Source organism: Oncorhynchus clarkii, chromosome 17 (assembly GCF_045791955.1).
Source record: "Oncorhynchus clarkii lewisi isolate Uvic-CL-2024 chromosome 17, UVic_Ocla_1.0, whole genome shotgun sequence".
NCBI classification, from domain to species: Eukaryota; Metazoa; Chordata; class Actinopteri; order Salmoniformes; family Salmonidae; genus Oncorhynchus; species Oncorhynchus clarkii.
Genome location: NC_092163.1, coordinates 50,236,618 through 50,257,336, shown reverse-complemented (window position 1 = coordinate 50,257,336; position 20,719 = coordinate 50,236,618). Strand labels below are relative to the sequence as shown.

The following is a 20,719-nucleotide window of genomic DNA, read 5'->3' as shown; positions in this document are numbered from 1 at the left end:
CTAAAAATAGAGAAAAAATGAACACAGTGGAGCCTGATTGAAATGGGTTGTTCTATTTTTCTTGACCAAATTTTGAACTGTGCACCCCACTGAGATCTTGCAGTTCTCGACTGAGCCATGGCTTGACAGGAGTACTTTAAACACCAATAACCATCTGAAAATTGTACCTAATTACCTGTACATGCGTCAATTACTTCTTTGTTAAACAGATTGTGAGACCTTGATAATGTTCCCACGGATGTGAGAAACCAGACATTACCATACCAGACAGGCACCCTAGACCAGTGGTTCCCAAATATTTTCTGTTACTGTACCACCAACTGTTACTGTACCACCAATTGCTCTGCCGGAGTACCCCTGAAGTACCCCCATTTTACAAGTAGGTCTATGGTCTCATATGTCTTCTTAAGAACCCCCTGTGGATAGGTCAAGTACCCCCAAGGGTCCTAGTACCCCTGGTTGGGAAGTACTGACCTAGAAAATCACAGTGTTTCCCCTAGCACTTTTTTTCAACAGTGGTGACAAGTGTAGCGGGGGGACATGCTAGATGTTCCCATAGACTTTAAATCATTGAGTCAACGACTATAAAAGTATGTCTCAGCAGAAATAAATATATTTTTTCAATTACATCATATTTCTTGCAGCGGTGGCAACAATTTAGCAGCAGTTTGCCACTGTTTTGGGATATCCATATACAGTGGGGCAAAAAAGTATTTAGTCAGCCACTAATTGTGCAAGTTCTCCCACTTAAAAAGATGAGAGAGGCCTATAATTTTCATCATAGGTACACTTCAACTATGACAGACAAAATGAGAGAAAAAAATCCAGAAAATCAAATTGTAGGAATTTGAATAAATTTATTTGCAAATTATGGTGGAAAATAAGTATTTGGTCACCTACAAACAAGCAAGATTTCTGGCTCTCACAGACCTGTAACTTCTTCTTTAAGAGGCTCCTCTGTCCTCCACTCGTTACCTGTATTAATGGCACCTGTTTGAACTTGTTATCAGTATAAAAGACACCTGTCCACAACCTCAAACAGTCACACTCCAAACTCGACTATGGCCAAGACCAAAGAGCTGTCAAAGGACACCAGAAACAAAATTGTAGACCTGAACCAGGCTGGGAAGACTGAATCTGCAATAGGTAAGCAGCTTGGTTTGAAGAAATCAACTGTGGGAGCAATTATTAGGAAATGGAAGACATACAAGACCACTGATAATCTCCCTCGATCTGGGGCTCCACGCAAGATCTCACCCCGTGGGGTCAAAATGATCACAAGTGAGCAAAAATCCCTGAACCCCACGGGGGGACCTAGTGAATGACCTGCAGAGAGCTGGGACCAAAGTAACAAAGCCTACCATCAGTAACACACTACGCCGCCAGAGACTCAAATCCTGCAGTGCCAGACGTGTCCCCCTGCTTAAGCCAGTACATGTCCAGGCCCGTCTGAAGTTTTCTAGAGAGCATTTGGATGATCCAGAAGAAGATTGGGAGAATGTCATATCGTCAGATGAAACCAAAACAAAATAAAAACTCAACTCGTCGTGTTTGGAGGACAAAGAATGCTGAGTTGCATCCAAAGAACACCATACCTACTGTGAAGCATGGGGGTGGAAACATCATGCTTTGGGGCTGTTTTTCTGCAAAGGGACCAGGACGACTGATCCGTGTAATGGAAAGAATGAATGGGGCCATGTATCGTGAGATTTTGAGTGAAAACCTCCTTCCATCAGCAACGGCATTGAAGATGAAACGTGGCTGGGTCTTTCAGCATGACAATGATCCCAAACACACCGCCCGGGCAACGAAGGAGTGGCTTCGTAAGAAGCATTTCAAGGTCCTGGAGTGGCCTAGCCAGTCTCCAGATCTCAAACCCATAGAAAATCTTTGGAGGGAGTTGAAAGTCCGTGTTGCCCAGCGTAGACCTGTGTATTTTTCCCAGAACAGATCCTGTCTAGAAAAGGCACAGAGTTTTTCCGTGGTCAGGTCAAAGGTTAGATGACATGGTCAGGAATAACTCACGCCCTATTTATGGAGTATTCATTTATGACTATCTGGATATCAGAAATCTTGAGCAACACCGGGTCTTTCTTTCATCATCGGGGCAGCGTGATCGACTTGTAGCCTATTCAGCTCTCTCCTCCATTCATTTACTTGACAGCTACAAAGCTAGGCAGCATATTTCTTTGACATGTTATCCATTGTCACCGCGAGGCCTGCCAGCAAGGACGTGTAGCTCCATTCATATTACCAGCCAGAGGAAAAGCTACTTGAGGGAACTGTACTGACTAACAGGAGGCTGTGTTGTTCTGTTTTCAGCCCTGACTGGTGCTCCCTAAAGCATGTGTTACTTGTTTCCCCCATTCACATTCCTGCTGACACACACACACACACACACACACACACACACACACTCTCAGTAGTGTGTGAATGGAGGCTGGCAGCACGGGTTGGGTCTCACCTCTAGGAAAGCCTGCCAGGTGTAAACAGGGGTCTGGTGTTTGGGTTAGACCTCAGTCATCTCTGCTATGTGCTGACACAAGGCCAGATGCTGCTCACACCAGCAGGGGCCCATGGGTGGTTAGGGGGCCAGGGGGTACCCTGCCCTGCTCTATCTTAACCCTACTGCTGCACTGCTACTCCACAGGCCACATGGAACTTATTTATGCCCCACAGAGGTATACCAATCCAATGTGCTGGAATACGGGTCAGCTGATAATGTAGCTCCTCAAAAAACATCACTGCTTACAGTCTCAATCATCAAATCGGTATACTAAAGATGGAATATGGAAAGGATAGAGGAAAATTGGTTTCTTTCACTCATTTCAAAGGCTCAGGTCAAAACTGTTTTGAATGTGGTCGTAACCTTAAGCAAAAGAGCAATGAGATCTGGTGTTATTTGTATATGATTAGGATCTTAGAGTAAGGATAATTGACATCATGCTCATTATGGTTCAGCAAACGAACGATAAAAGATAGTGCTCATTTGTATCTTCAACTCTGAACACATGAGCACAGGTGATAAGGAGAGGAGTAAACAGAGAGAGACAGGCAGACGGACAGAAGGATGACAGACAGACAGACCTTCTTGAAGAGGCGGATGACGTCCTCGCTGATTTGGGCGAGGCGGACGATGACATTGTTGGTGTAGATGTCGTTGAGGGTGGCGTGGTCCCTGCTTTCCCTCCTGGTCTGGTTCAGTACCAGGTACCAGCAGTTCACACTGGACAGCAGGTGCTGGTCTTTCCTGAACACAACACAGAGAGGAGGTGACGTTAGAGTGATCAGCAAAGGGTTACTGTAGCATACTGTACATACATGTGGTTGTCTCTGCTTTCATCATTTCAATATTTCTAAGGGCTACTACCTGATTAGCGTGTCCATTCAACAGGCTCAACACATAGGCGTATAAACAGACAAAGTTGATGGTCAGAACAAATATCTGTCTGTCCCACAGCAGAAGTCTTCGACTTCACCCTAATAATTTACTTTGTGCACCAGACGGACTGACAGGTTGATGACTTGCCATTAAGTCAAGCATAGCCCATCCCCGGTTAATATGAGTGAGCAGCCTATATTACCCAGGGTCGCGCTGGGTAGACAACACACAGGCAACACAACACACACAGGCATTGTTGGAGTAAACAAATAGGGCTTCTGAGACCGATTCCTGTTCCAAGTAAACAATACAGCTGCTACAGGATCCCATTGTTGGCTGACTGCAGAGACTTAACCACACTGACATCACACTACACTCTCGCTTTCTCTGCCTCTCTCTCTCACTTATTCCCACTTTCTCTTTCTCTGTCTCTCTCCATCTAATTCCCTCCTTATATATCTCTGTTCCCTTTCCGCCATCTCTCCCTCCCTCCCTCTCCCGCTCTCTTTCCCTCCCTCTACGGCACATGTCAATCTCATTCCATGGAGGGCCGAACTTGACTGATGAATTAAGGTCACTAATTAGTAAAGAACTCCCCTCACCTGGTTGTCTAGGTCTTAATTGAAGGGGAAAAAACACAAATCTGCAGACACTCTACAGTGATGGCGCTAGCCTAGAATAGACGCCATTAGTTTCTCCTCGCAGCGCTCCAGTTTGACACAGCATTGAATGCTTAAATCCTTAATGCTGGTTACCATAATGACCCTGAGAGGCATGGGCTCTGACTGAAGCCTAATCAGCTTTCACTACATCCCCCTCCAGTGTATGTTCACACACACGTGGACTCATACACAGTCACACACAAACACAATCCCCCCCCCCCCCCCCCCACACACACACACTGATAGCAGAAGAGGGTTTCACTGAGCCGTGGTGAAAACTGCACATGTACTTACTGCAAAGAAAAATGATGAGCATTAACATCAAAGGCTCCCCTCTACAGAGAGCTTCCGCAATGCTAATCACCTCTAAGAAGCTGATATATGTCTGCTCTAGAGTGCTGTTACCATTATTCCCCAACTTACCCTTACAGCAAGACACCACAATGGACACAGCTAATATACTGTACAGCCATATGGTTCTACCACAACCATATATACATACTCTTTAAGACTCTGGCAAGATGCTATAGCAGGTCAACTCACCGTTTGAGGAAGGATGCTCGGTGCGAAAAAGAAGTTAGACAGAAAATGGATGTGTCTAATATTATACTATGAAAGCAGGTTTTCAGACTTCTGCATTTGCTGAGAGAGGTTTTAAAATTACTTTTACAGGTTTGGAATCAAAAGGAATGGGAAAGTAATTTGAATGAGATGAGATAATCTCCCAATTAAACCAAATTGGGGCCAGTTCAATAATCAAGAGGTCACTAGTGATAATAGAATGATTAAACTGAACTTTCTGTTGCTATGGCAAAGTGATTAATTGTCTCAGAGAGACTAGATAGAGGAAACAATAGACCGGGAGTGACTCTCTAACTACAATAAAAACTCAATGTGATGAATCATGTTTTCCTTGCCTGCTGGGATGGCCTATTTTCTGTCTCAGCACAGCCCTCATTCCGTAACAGTTCCGGTTGAGTGAACTATCTGGCTGTTAAAAGTCGTAGCTCCTCGATGTGTAATTGGTGTTTGTGGATGAGAGGCCTAGGGACCAGGCACCTCTATCCTCTCCTAATCCCTTAGAGTGGCCAGAGATGCTTAATCCCCTCCTTAAGCACAACCAGGCTCTCTCACATACACACACACACACAACTTAGTCATCCAAGCAACAGGACTCCATTCACAAGGCTCTCTGTCAATAGTACTGTACTCCTCCTCCAAATGTTTCGTCAAAAACGCTGAGCAGGCATCTCCAAACTGTAATCCCTGATAAAATATTAATCTGCTCGTAAAGTCACTTATTTTCCTTGAATATAAAAAAAAGTCAGTTGTTTACCATGACAGGAGCTCAGGGTGACAGACAGACAGACACAGACAGACAGACAGACAGACAGACAGACAGACAGACAGACAGACAGACAGACAGACAGACAGACAGACAGACAGACAGACACAGACAGACAGACAGACAGACAGACAGAGACAGACAGACAGACAGACAGACAGACAGACAGACGAGAGACAGACAGACGAGAGACAGACAGACGAGAGACAGACAGACGAGAGACAGACAGACGAGAGACAGACGGACGAGAGACAGACGGAGAGACAGGCAGACAGACAGACGGAGAGAGATGGGGAGGGAGCTCCAATGCTCTGTGACAAAGCAGCCTATTCATTGTGACGTTCAATGCAGCACTGAAACTGCCAACACTGCAAAAACCCACCCACCCACACCATAACTATAAGCAGAGCCTCCGAAAAGAGACATCTGAGAATCTGGCCAGGCTGTTTCTCTGTGCTGTGGGTTAAATCATTTTCCTGAGGGAAGAGACAAAAGGACACAGGCTCTCTTCTCCCCAGCTGCCTTCCTCATTTCACAGGAACTTGGAGCAAAAAGACAAGCAATTAGGCCTGTGTGGCTGCAGCAGGACACATCTCTGCACTGGGAGAGAGAGAGGAAGGGAGCTGATTATTTTCACTGAGTGATAAATGCAGCCCTGGTTTTATAGTAATGGAACAGTGGGTTGTAGACCCACAGGTCACAACTCTAGCATTACTATAACAGTGCCTCCTTATCAGACAGACAGTATGATCCTAAATCAGACCTCAGTAGGCTCAGGCGGTATAACATATATTCAGTATACTAGGGTATTTGGTTTTTCAATACCATCAATATTATCTAAACTATTTCTTTGAAGTTTTACTATACATTTTAATATTTGTAACTACTTTTTAAGAAAATACCTGCAGTTAACTTGTGCAATATGTTAGAAGATTGCGTTCTTCAATCCACCTATAACATTATTTTACATTATGAAACTTACCGTGGTTCAGTCACGTGTTTGTTTGTAAATGGCACAACTGGATAGAACAGTTTGAGTCCAGCTGTGTATTGACAGGGGTCAACAGTGTGGGTTTTATTCAATTAAGTGATCAGGGACGTGCAACTATAGTTTTCCTTAACAGAAAATATATTTGTGTAACACATTCGGCAGAAAAGAGCTTCATTTCCATCAGTTAACAACAGATGTGCAACGCTATTTTGCTGTCAGCCACACAAGTATGCTAAATGAGCAATCAATTTAAAAAACAAGGTATTTTTGCAAAAACTATGCATGGACATCATATTTCTGTTTATTGTAGAAAGGATGTAGCCAGATACATTTCCTAATGTTTTTCTTGAAGTTACTCTTGCATTTTACCGTAGAAAAGTAGGATGGCTACAACGAAAAGTAGCTACACATCAGTCAGAGCGTTGTCTGCTGATAAAATGTCCGTGCGTGAATTCTCATTTGAGTGGAAATTAGTCTGATGCCGAGCAGAAGTTACAATAAAAAGCATTTTAGATATGCGTTACAAAAGATATGTCTGCCGCATGGTATCTTTTTTTCCTATGCGCATTTTCATGGAACAGTTCCATTTCAATAATAACGTTTTAGTTTCGGAAAAGCATTGTCACGTGGTTAATCATAACATTCTGAATTAAAATGATAAAATTCTAAAAGTTAAAAGTCACTTCAAGATCAACAGCCTTTGTAATATGGCAACTAAAGAAATTAGCGCATGGAACTCATACTCTATAGGCCAATGCAGCAATAGGCCTATAACTTCCATTGCTCTTTCACATCGAGGATTGGTGATTATCAAGGGGGAGATTGTTGGAATGATTTTTCCAATAACTTTTTCCAATAGTGAGGAACTAATTAATTAATATATTATCATTCATTAGCAGTCAATGTTAAAAAAAAAAAACACTTTCCCACATTTCCGTGCAGCAGGCCAAGTATGTCTATGCGTGCTCAGGCGCGCGCTCTCCCTCAACATTATTAGGACAGTGGTTGCAGTCCAAACACTTAAAATACACACCTTATCCCCTCAGCCCTCAAATTAAGTGAACACTTCTGGTGACGTCTGACGAGTATATGTAACGGTATAGACTTTACGTCCGTCCCCTCGCCCCGAACCAGGGAGGCTCTGCACACGTCAACAGTCACCCTTGAAGCATCGTTACCCATCGCTCCACAAAAGCCGCGGCCCTTGCAGAGCAAGGGGAACCACTTCAAGGTCTCAGAGCAAATGAGATCACCAATTGAAACGCCACTTGCTCGCCCCACCGCTAACTAGCTAACCATTTCACATCAGTTACACTCACCCCCCTTTTGACCTCCTCCCGCAGCAACCAGTGATCAGGGTCAACAGCATCAATGTAACAGTATAGACTTTACGTCCATCCCCTCGCCCCCGATCTGGGCGCGAACCAGGGACGCTCTGCACACCCTCAAAGCATCGTTACCCATCGCTCCACAACTTCAAGGTCTCAGAGCAAGTGTCTTCACCGACTGAAACGCCACTAGCGCGCACCACCGCTAACTAGCTAGCCATTTCACATCGGCTACATATACAATTTAATAAAATTGAATAAAATAAATATATAATACATTTTAAAAAATAGAGGCGAGGGAGGAAGGAATGATTTTTAAATGGACAACCCTTGGCCAGAAATTCGTCACTCGTTCATCCGGAGATGATTGTGTTTTCAGCCACCGGTAGCTTGTGGTTGCATTATATGCGCTACAGTCAATTATGAGTGCATGTCTACTTATATGAAATATATAATTATTAATAAACACATACTGTAAGATAGCTAGCAAATTAATTAGCTAACTAACGTTAGGCTGCCTAGCTGGAACTTCCGAAGAAGGAAAATGTTTTATTTATACAATTTCCAAAGGACAACCAAACAAAAACATTAACTTTTTAGAGACTTGTTTGTGCCGTCATGTGCATTAGTAGCTGACTTTTCTTAGAGGATTGCCGCGAATTGAATTATGGGGAGTTTCAGGCCCCGGAGTGAACATAACTGTACACTCCCAAAGCCGACTAAAAACGAGGGCTGAAGGGCTTATGTTGCAATCTTCCCTTGCTTGGCTAATCATTTGGACCACCAGCCAAGATGGAAACGGGGATTCCCCCAAGGGCATAAGGCGAGGGTAAGTGTATGAGGGTGTGTATTTTATGTGTTTGGACTGCTGCCAGATAAACCAGAAACATGCTCATTGCTCATGTGGTGCACTCCAAAGAAAAGACAATGATTTTTTATTTTATTTAAACAAATCTCATAAATAGTTATGAAATAAACCAAAACGTGTTTCTCACAAGTGTAGCAGGTTGTGAACTCTGCAAACAATGTTTCCACTCTGAGAATGAGAATGGTATAAATGACTGTAATAAATTCATCTAACCAAATGATGGGAATTAACGGTACATTTACTACAGGTGACATATGTAATGGGGAATTGATTAAAACAAATAATCTAAGGGCAAATAACTCACACAATGAAACAATGAATGCGCAATAGTTGGCGGGAGACAGCGGAGACTCGCCTATATCTTTGCCACATACCCCTGCCCTTCTTGCCTCAACATTTTAAATTATTCTCAAGACACTATCTTCACACATTTTAGATGCTTTTCACTGACAGCTGCAAATAATCAGCTAGGCCTATTGCCATGCAAGCTGTCCAAATTCTGGGGTTCCCAAATAGGCATAGACCTACAAGCTTGTGTATAGACAGGAGTAATTATATTTATTTGCATTTACTTCCCTATTGGACACAACACTGTGCCATTAATCTCCTGTTCCATTTGTTTTAATTATCAATTTTCTTTCCTTTTCCAGAAGCCAAAGGCAGAATCCGAGTCATATTCGCAACCTATCCTATTTGTTGCATCTTTAGATTCCCCCTCTTTCTACGTAAATTCCTGAAATAGATTTTCATCTCTGTCACATATGGAACTGCTATCACGTGCGCTGTTTAGAATGGTGTTTTCCCACAAGTTATTTTGGCCATTATTTGAACATTGTTTTATTGTCTGCTTCATTACATGAGTTGCATGTTCTGATGCATTAACATAATCTACAGTTGAAGTCGGAAGTTTGCATACACCGTAGCCAACTACATTTAAACTCACGTTTTTCACAATTCCTGACATTAAATCCTAGCAAAAATGCAAAGTCTTAGGTCAGTTAGGATCACAACTTTATTTTAACAATGTGAAATGTCAGAATAATTGTGGAGAGGGATTTATTTCAGCTTTTATTTCTTTCATCACATTCCCAGTGGGTCAGAAGTTTACATACACTCAATTTGTTATTGGTAGCATTGTCTTTAAATTGTCTAATTTGGTCAAACGTTTCGGGTAGCCTTCCACAACAAGTTGGCTGAATTTTGGCCCATTCCTCCTGACAGAGCTGGTGTAACTGAGTCAGGTTTGTAGGCCTCCTTGCTCGCACACGCTTTTTCAGTTATACCCACAAATTTTATATGGGATTGAGGTCAGGACTTTGTGATGGCCACTCCAATACCTTGACTTTGTTGTCCTTAAGCCATTTTGCCACAACTTTGGAAGTATGCTTGGGGTCATTGTCCATTTGGAAGACCCATTTGCGACCAAGCTTTAACTTCCTGACTGATGTCTGAGATGTTGCTTCAATATATCCACATAATTTTCCCTCTTCATGATACCATCTATTTTGTGAAGTGCACCAGTCCCTCTTGCAGCAAAGCACCCCCACAACATGATGCTGCCAAACCTGTGCTTCACGGTTGGGATGGTGTTCCCCCTTTTTCCTACAAACATAACAATGGTCATTATGGCCAAACAGTTCTGTTTTTGTTTCATTACAACAGAGGACATTTCTCCAAAAATCTTTGTCCCCATGTGCAGTTGCAAACCGTAGTCTGACTTTTTTTATGGCAGTTTTGGAGCAATGGCTTCTTCCTTGCTGAGCGGCCTTTCAGGTTATGTCGATATAGGACTCGTTTTACTGTGGATATAGATACTTTTGTACCTGTTTCCTCAAGCATCTTCACAAGGTCCTTTGCTGTTGTTCTGGGATTGATTTGCACTTTTCGCACCAAAGTACATTCAGCTCTAGGAGACAGAACGTATCTGCTTCATGAGCGGTATGACAGCTGCGTGGTCCTATGGTGTTTATACTTGCGTACTATTGTTTGTACAGATGAACGTTGTACCTTTGGGAATTTGGAAATTGCTGCCAAGGATGAACCAGTCTTGTGAAGGTCCAACATTTTTTTTCTGATGTCTTGGCTGATTTCTTTTGATTTTTACATGATGTCTTGCAAAGAGGCACTGAGTTTGAAGGTAGGCCTCGAAATACATCCACAGGTACACCTCCAATTGACTGAAATTATGTCAATTAGCCTATCAGAAGCTTCTAACATCATGACATTTTTTTTAATTTCCCAGCTGTTTAAAGGCACAGTCAACTTAGTGTATGTAAACTTCTGACCCACTGGAATTGTGATATAGTGAATTATAAGTGAAATAATCTGTCTGTAAACAATTGTTGGAAAAATGTCATGCACGAAGTAGATGTCCTAACTGACATGCCAAAACTATAGTTTGTTAACAAGAAATTTGTGGAGTGGTTGAAAAGTGAGTTTTAATGACTCCAACCTAAGTGTTTGTAAACTTCAGACTTAAACTGTAAATTTGGGTGGATGTCCTAATGGGTTATGCACCTAATACATATGGGTCAGTTAAATTTCTAAAATGGCTGGTAAATTAAAATATTCCAGGTCACATTGTCCGGCTCCACATTTTCCTAATGGAAACCCTGGTGTGTGTGTGCGTCTCTGTGTGTGCGTGCATGTCAAGTGCGTGTGTTTGCGTGTGTGTTCGTGCATCTTCAGAATCTGAAGATGCCTCAGTAATCCTTTAATTTAAGAATGTATAGCTGATAAGATGTTTCCATAATCAGTCTATAACCTTAAAAAGTTTAACTGACGTGACTCTTTAGTCATGGATGTATAGAACACCTTCATCTGAATCACATCCCAGGACCTTTCAGAGGACTTCCACAAGGAATTGGTCAACATTAATCACACCGGGGTTCCTTCCCAAATGGCATCCTGATTTGACCACGGCCCTGTTAAAAACGTAGCACAGTATATAGGGAATAGGATGTCATTTGGGATGCTCTGTGAAGGGTTTTTAATCCACTCCGCACTGCCTGCCTGTTTATCTCTGGAAGAGCGAGGAAAGGACAGACACAATCAAACGCGATATCAAAAGACGGGGAAACGTGGACACGCGGCTCTAGCTTCGCAGTTCAAATGCATTTCCATTGCTTTCAAGCAGGGTTTCAATACGCGGCGATGCTGATTTGCAGATCTTTCAGCAGAACCTATTTTTGGGGGAAAGGAGGCAGGTGCCAACATTTGATAGTAGACAGCTGCAGCCTAGGCCAGAGCAGTGTGGTGGTGTCCACTCAGGAACCAACAGAATCCTGACTGAACAGCTTCTGCCTCCGAGCCATAAGACTAATAAATAGTTACCTGACTATCTGTAGTGGCCCCCTATTTTGACTCATCACACGCTGCTACTACTGCTTATTATATATCCTGTTGCCTAGTAACTTTACCCTTACCTATACAGTGCCTTGCAAAAGTATTCATCTCCCTGGGCGTTTTTCCTATTTTGTTGCATTACAACCTGTAATTTAAATTGATTTTTATTTGGATTTCATGTAATGGACATACACACAATAGTTCAAATTGGTGAAGTGAAATGAAAAAAATAACTTGTTTCAAAAAATTCTTACAAATAAAAATTGGAAAAGTGGTGTGTGCATATGTATTCACCCCCTTTGCTATGAAGCCCCTAAATAAGATCTGGTGCAAACAATTACCTTCAGAAGTCACATAATTGGTTAAATAAAGTCCACCTGTGTGCAATCTAAGTGTCACATGATCTATCACATGGTCTTAGTATATACAGTTGAAGTCTGATGTTTACATACACCTTAGCCAAATACATTTAAACTCAGTTTTTCACAATTCCTGACATTTAATCCTACTAAAAACTCCCTGTCTTAGGTCAGTTAGGATCTCCACTTTATTTTAAGAATGTGAAATGTCAGAATAATAGTAGAGAGAATGATTTATTTCAACTTTTACTTCTTTCATCACATTCCCAGTGGGTCAGAAGTTTACATACACTCAATTTGTTATTGGTAGCATTGTCTTTAAATGGTTTAACTTGGGTCAAACGTTTCGAGTAGCCTTCCACAAGCTTCCCACCAGAAGTAGCCTTCCACAAGCTTCCCACAAGCTCCTGACAGAGCTGGTGTAACTGAGTCAGGTTTATAGACCTCCTTGTTCGCACGTGCTTTTTCAGATCTGCCCACAAATTATATATAGAATTGATGTAAGGGCTTTGTGATGGCCACTACCATACCTTGACTTTGTTGTCCTTAAGCCATTTCGCCACAACTTTGGAAGTATACTTGGGGAAGTATACTTTGGAAGTATACTTGATGTTGCTTCAATATATCCACGTACTTTTCCTACTTCATGATGCCATCTATTTTGTGAAGTGCACCAGTCCCTTCTGCAGCAAAGCACCCCCACAACATGATGCTGCCACCCCTGTGCTTCACGGTTGGGATAGTGTTCTTCGGCTTGCAAGCCTCCATCTTTTTCCTACAAACAAAACGATGGTCATTATGACCAAACAGTTCTATTTTTGTTTCATCAGACCAGAGGTCATTTCTCCAAAAAGTACGATCTTTGTCCCCATGTGCAATTGCAAACCGTAGTCTGGCTTTTTTATGGCGGATTTGGAGCAGTGGCTTCTTCCTTGCTGAGCGGCCTTTCAGGTTATGTCGATATAGGACTCGTTTTACTGTGGATACAGATACTTTTATACCAGTTTCCTCCAGCATCTTCACGTCCTTTGCTGTTGTTCTGGGATTGATTTGCACTTTTTGCACCAAAGTACATTCATCTCTAGGAGACAGAACGCATCTCCTCCATGAGCGGTATGATGGCTGCATGGTCCTATGGTGTTTATACTTGCGTACTATTATGACGGCTGTGTGGTCCCTTGGTGTTTATACTTGTACAGATGAACGTGGTACCTTCAGGCGTTTGGAAATTGCTCCCAAGGATGAATCAAACTTGTGGAGGTCTACAATTTTTTTCTGAGGTCTTGGCTCATTTCTTTTGATTTTCCCATGATGTCAAGCAAAGAGGCACTGGGTTTGAAGGTAGGCCTTGAAATACATCCACAGGTACACCTCCAATTGACTCAAATTATGTCAATTAGCCTATCAGAAGCTGCTAAAGCCATGATATCATTTTCCAAGCTGTTTAAAGGCACAGTCAACTTAGTGTATGTAAACGTCTGACCCACTGGAATTGTGATACAGTGAATTATAAGTGAAATAATCTGTCTGTAAACAATTGTTGGAAAAATTACTTGTGTCATGCACAAAGTAGATGTCCTAACCGACTTGCCAAAACTATAATTGGTTAACAAGAAATCTGTGGAGTGGTTGAAAAACGAGTTTAATGACTCAACATAAGTGTTTGTAAACTTTCGACTTCAACTGTATATACACACCTGTTCTGAAAGGCCCCAGAGTCTGTAACATCACTAAGCAAGGGGCACCACCAAGCACGCGGCACCATGAAGACCAGGGAGCTCTCCAAACAGTTGTGGAGAAGTACAGATCAGGGTTGGGTTATAAAAAAAGTATCCAAAACTTTGAACATCCCACAGAGCAGCATTAAAAAATTGAAAGAATATGGCACCACAACAAACCTGCCAAGAGAGGGCCGCCCACCAAAACTCATGGACCAGGCAAGCAGGGCATTAATCTGAGAGGCAACAAAGAGACCAAAGATTACCCTGAACGAGCTGCAAAGCTCCACAACAGAGATTGGAGTATCTGTGCATAGGACCACTAAGCTGTACACTCCACAGAGCTGGGCTTTATGGAAGAGTGGCCAAAATAAATCCATTGCTTAAAGAAAAAAAAGCAAACACATTTGGTGTTTTCCAAAAGGCATGTGGGAGATTCCCCAAACACATGGAAGAAGGACTCTCTTCAGATGAGAAAAAAATGTAGCTTTTTGGCCATCAAGGAAAACGCTATGTCTGGCGCAAACCCAACACCTCTCATTCCCCCGAGAACACCATCCCACAGTGAAGCATGGTGGTGGCAGCATTATGCTGTAGGGATGTTTTTCCATCGGCAGGGCCTGGGAAACTGGTCAGAATTGAAGGAATGATGGATGGCGCTAAATACAGGGAAATTATTGAGGGAAACCTGTTTCAGTCTTCCAGAGATTTGAGACTGGGACGGAGGTTCACTTTCCAGCAGGACAATGACCCTAAGCATACTGGTAAAGCACCACTTGAGTGGTTTTAAGGGGAAACATTTAAATGGCTTGGAATGGCCTAGTCAAAGCCCAGACCTCAATCCAATTGAGAATCTGTGGTATGACTTAAAGACTGCTGTACACCAGCGGAACCCATCCTTGATAAATGGGCAAAGATTCCAGTGGCTAGATGTGCCAAGCTTATAGAGACAAACCCCAAGAGAATTACAGCTGTAATTGCTGCAAAAGGTGGCTCTACAAAGTATTGGCTTTGGGGGGGTGAATAGTTATGCAGGCTCAAGTTCTGTTTTTTTTGTCTAATTTCTTCTTACTAGTGGCAGGCATGTTGTGTAAATCAAAATGATACAACCCCCCCCCCCCCCCCCCCCCCCCAAATATATTTTAATTCCAGGTTGTAAGGCAACAAAGTAGGAAAAATATGAAGGGGGGTGAATACTTTCGCAAGCCACAGTATGTCAACCTCAATTACCTCGTACCCCTGCACATCGACTTGGTACTGGTGCCCTGTGTATATAGCCAAGTTATTACTCATTGTGTATTTATTCCCCGTGTCAATATCTTTCTATTTTTCTCTCTGCATTGTTTGGAATGACCCGTAAGTAAGCATGTCACTGTTAGTCTACACCGGTTGTTTACAAACAAACAAACAGGTGTTTGTAAACAACAGGTGAAGACTAACAGTGACCTGCTTACTTACAGGCACACACACAAACGCACACACACAAAAGAACCCTGCCTGCTTCTGCAGGTAATGTCATCAAGCTGAGGTTGTAAACCAAAGGGATTTGGGACTACAAGCCTCTCACACTTTCCCTTGGAGATGAGTTTGATGTTTGCTGTTAACACACCCAGTCTCTCTTTCTGAACCTTTAACACTATAGTTTAACTTTAACGCTAGACCACCGGGGAAAGACTCAGTGATGTGGGCTGTGCAGATGATTAGGGGCTGTACAGTCAGTGAGCTGGTTAGGACAGGTGGGCACACAGAACAGAGGCTGCTTGGTTCTCACTAATGTCCGTAAATTAGAAATGCAATGGTGCAAAGCAATCTGTATAGACAGAATATTATGTATAGTATGTACTGTAGTCTAGCCTAATAAATATTAATTCTAAGTATTTGGTGGAATGCAGATTGGCAGCCCTTGGTCTGCCTCTGCCCTACAGGCAAGTACACCAACCAAGCAACCCCATGCATAACGCTTAGCAGTCTGCTGGGAGTCACTGGGTAGTTGATGCTCTCTCTTATTCATAATATTATGAATAATTAGTGAAGGAATCACTGGCACATGGCCATGAATATTGTGCATCAATTATGAACCTTTCAGATGATGTAGGCTCAAGCTTAACAAGGCTTTCCTGCTGATTGAGTTATCTGAAATCCATTTATCAAATGTACATTTTAGTCATTTAGAACACACTTTTATCCAGAGCGACTTACAGTGCATTCATCTTAAGACAGTTAGGTGGGACAACCACATATCACAGTCATAGTTGTACATTTTCCTCAATAAAGTAGCTATCAGCAAGGTCAGGGGGGAAAAGGTCAAGTGCGAGTGTCAGTTCACAAAGGGATCGGTATTTGGACCGATTAATAAAATGCGATATTGGATTAAATGTCAAAGGCAATCAATAAAACTCAGAGTTATGGGCTGTAACTACATATTGCATTGCAGTATGGTCTGGTCAGGTTTTTAAAAAGAAACAGTACTGTTTTTATTCCAAATGAAAAACCATGAAATGTTAGTCTCATGTTTTGCAGTAACGTGTACATGTGTTGTGTTTTGAAGCCAGACAGGGAGCTGGACAGAGATTTCAGGCAGCAACATCAAATGGAACTAGGTTTAAGAAAAATAAGGAGGCCACCAGTGTTTGTAGTCAAGCAGAATGAGCGTGGAGGAGACAATCTGGCTCAGCACGATACCTGGACAATCATTAATGACCCCCTCCTACCCACACATGCACACACGCATATACACGGACACACAACACAACCCTTGCACACAGGCAGGCACACAAACACATGAACACACAGGATTGGACATTAATGCAAGATTTATCTTATCTTTCTCAGACAGGTTATGTCTACTTTCAATATAACATGAGCTGCTTTCTAATGGCTTGCTTGCTGTTGATAATGCCTGTTTGACTGATAGACCATATTCAGACATTTTAGTTTAATAGGTGGTGATTAAAATCCCCATTTAATGATAAACCCCAAAATAGTTCCTCAACCAATTTATTTTGTCTGTCTCATAGACATTGAAGATAATTCTAGGAGCAATAGGAAGTTCCCGAAGCCCCACAGATGAAATGGATTAAAGTGATAGTTCACTCAACAATCAAAGTTTGTTTGCTCTTCAAGTGGTCTAATGTGACGTGGACTTATCTTGACGTCTGTTATGTAGATCCAGCTATATGTAAAAAATGAAAAAGTTAGGGACCATTTAAAGGGCAGTGCAAGCCTTCCCTCACTCTCTGAGACCACTATTTGACGTAGTAGAAAATACACTTCTGGTGATTGGTGTTTTGGTGGGGGTTGGGTGAGTTGACTGGGACCAGACTGACAGATTCCAAGGAGAGATGCAGGCAGGCTGGAACAGTAGGGGCTGAGCTGAGCTGCAGGTATCGCATGCATACTGATGCCCTCAGCTTTTCCCTTCATGTGGCCAATCAGAGGCGGGTGTTGGTATACTTCACCCTCATCTTAATTAGTTGAGAGACACTAGAGCTGCCTGATATGTTAAGAAACTAGGGGGCACTATTTTCATTTTTGGAAAAATAACGTTCCCAAAGTAAATGGGCTATTTTGTCAGGACAAGATGCTAGAATATGCATATAATTGACAGCTTAGGATAAAAACACTCTAAAGTTTCCAAAACTGTAAAAAATATTGTCTGTGAGTATAACAGAACTGATATTGCAGGTGAAAGCCTGAGAAAAATCCAATCAGGAATGGACTCATATTTAGAAAGCTCTGCGTTCCTATGCGTCCCTATTGAGCAGTGAATGAGATATCAACCAGATTCCCTTTTCTATGGCTTCACTAATGTGTCTAGTGTCACAATACATCGTTTCAGGCTTTTATTTTGAAAAATGAGCCTGAACGACAACATTGCGTCAGTGGTCAGCTGGAGGCTCTGAGTGTTTTGTGCGTAAAAGACAAATGCGGCCATTGTTTCTCTCTTTCCTACTAAGAAGCAACCTGTCCCGGTTGATATATTATCGAATAGATATTTGAAAAACACCTTGAGGATTGATTATAAAAAACATATGACACGTTGTCGTGACCGCAGTTTCCGGTGGATTTCTCAACCAAACGTGAAGTACAAACGGAGGTGTTTCGGCTATAAAAATAATCTTTATGGGACAAATTGAACATTTGCTGTCTAACTGGGAGTCTCGTGAGTGAAAACATCCGAAGCTCATCAAAGGTAAACGATTTAATTTGATTGCTTTTCTGAATTTCGTGACCAAGCTGCCTGCTGCTAGCTAGGCATAATACTATGCTAGGCTATCGATAACTTACACAAATGCTTGTCTTGCTTTGGCTGTAAAGCATAATTTCAAAATCTGAGATGACAGGGTGATTAACAAAAGGCTAAGCTGTGTTTCAATATATTTCACTTGTGATTTCATGAATATTAATATTTTCGAGTAATATTTTTTGTCCGTGGCGTTATGCTAATTAGTGTCAGTTGATGACAATTCTCCCGGATCCGGGAGAGGGAGTTCCAAGAGGTTATTAATTAATTTAGATGAGCAAAGAGGAGACTGAGCAAACAGACAGCATCATGGCAGTGCAGCTGTAAACTACAGTGACATTGAGCATCACATCAGTGACTGCTGTCATAAACTCAGCTCATAAAGCCATATTTGTATGGTATGGGTTAAGCCAATAAGACCGGGGCAGTGACCTAGCAGCTCAATGTGGACCTCTGCCTGGCTGAACAGAGTCTAATTGTGCTGTTTTCATTTCCGATAGTGCTGTGCAGTGTATAGCAGAGGCAAGGGACTGCCATGCATGAGTTGCTAGGCACCGGAGAAGTCATGCTGCTCATGGCCTATCCTTCCACAGAGAGCTGGGCTGCTGTGGAAACTCAGAAATATCCACAGAGAGACAAAAGATCAGGGGAAAAGTTGGGGGTTGGGGCTTATTTGTATCTAAACTAAAGAGATAGTGAGACCACAGTGAAAGACAGGACACGTGAGTGCATGCATATTTGAGAGGTAGCCAAGAGTATCCATATTACATATGTGTGGTGTGTGACATACAGTGCCAGTCAAACGTTTGGACACACCTACTCATTCAATGGCTTTTCTTTATTTTTACTATTTTCTACATTGTAGAATAATAGTGAAGACATCAAAACTATGAAATAACACATATGGAATCATGTAGTAACCAAAAAAGTGTAAAACAAATCAAAATATATTTTATGTTTTAGATTCTTCAAAGTAGCCAGTCTTTGCCTTGATGACAACTTTGCACACTCTGGCATTCTCTCAACCAGCTTCACTTGGAATGCTTTTCCAACAGGCTTGAAGGAGTTCCCATATGTGACCCGATTCAGGAAACTAGGCGTATGTCACAAGTCACAACTTCACAGGAGAGCCATTTGAACATAAAAAATATTTTTGGGGGGCAGAAATGCCTTCTCGAACATGTGAACTTTCATGTGTCTTAATAACAAACTTGTATGCCATCTGTAAATACAAAGAAAATTGTTAAGTTACGAGCCTTGTTGGTTAAGCCACAGAAAAAGTGAGCAACCTTACCACTAGCCATGATTGGCTGAGATAATGAGTGGGTTGGACATGCTGAGAGAGTTGCTATATGTCTTAAGCTAAATTGTACTGTTCGCGAGCTAGCAAACATTAGCTGGCTGGCTCCCTAGTTTACAAGTTGATCAACTATCAAAGTGGAATTACTTTCCCATTGTTCCTCAATGCAGTGTATGATACACCATTTTGAGTCTCTACTTTATCCAATGTAAGAAACACCATTTCACATTTTGCTACATAAGACCTAATCCAGGTGGTGAGTCACATATGCTGAGCACTTGTTGTCTGAGGTCAGGTGATTGTGGAGGCCAGGTCCTCTGATGCAGCATTCCATTACTCTCCTTCTTGGTCAAATAGCCCTCACACAGCCTAGAGGCGTGTTGGGTCATTGTCCTGTTGAAAAACAAATGATAGTCCCACTAAGTGCAAACCACATGGGATGGCGTATCACTGCGGAATGGTGTGTTGGCCATGCTGGTTAAGTATGCCTTGAATTCTAAATAAATCACTGACAGTGTCACCAGCAGAGCACCATCACACCTCCTCCACCATGCTTCACGGTGGGAACCACACATGCAGAGATTATCCGTTCACCTACTCTACATCTCACAAAGACACAGCGGTTGGAACCAAAAATCTCAAATTTTTTGACAAATTTGGACAGATTTCCTCCTTTCTAATGTACATTGCTTGTGTTATTTGGCCCAAGCAAGTCCCTTCTTCTTATTGGCGTCCTTTAGTAGTGGGTTCTTTGCAGCAATTCGGGCCTGATTTACACAGTCTACTCTGAACAGTTGATGTTGAGATGTGTCTCTGTGTAGCATTTATTTGAGCTGCAATTTCTGAGGCTGTTAACTCTAATTAACTTATCCTCTGCACCAGAGATAACTCGGCATCTTCCTTTCCTGTGGCGGTCCTCACGAGAGCCTGTTTCATCATAGCGCTTGATGGTTTTTGTGAGTGCAATTTTCCGGATTGACTGACCTTCATGTCTTAAAGTAATGATGGACTGTCGGTTCTCTTTGCTTGTTTGAGCTGTTCTTGCCATGATATGGACTTGGTCTTTCACCAAATAGGGCTATCTTCTGTATAACACCCCTGTCACAACACAACTGATTGGCTCAAACGCATTAAGAAGGAATTCAATTCCACAAATTAACTTTTAACAAGGCACACCT

The 20,719-nt window shown here is 42.2% G+C and overlaps 1 protein-coding gene across 2 annotated transcripts in view; it reads right to left on the bottom strand.

The window, feature by feature from the left end:
- Positions 1 to 20,719, bottom strand: part of LOC139371041 (SLIT-ROBO Rho GTPase-activating protein 3-like) — a 117,922-nt gene that overhangs the window by 59,711 nt on the left and 37,492 nt on the right. For both annotated transcript variants that reach the window (XM_071111078.1, XM_071111079.1), the window contains exon 3: positions 3,088 to 3,250. In XM_071111078.1, the coding sequence (XP_070967179.1) occupies positions 3,088 to 3,250 (163 nt within the window). The remainder of the gene's footprint in view (positions 1 to 3,087; positions 3,251 to 20,719) is intronic.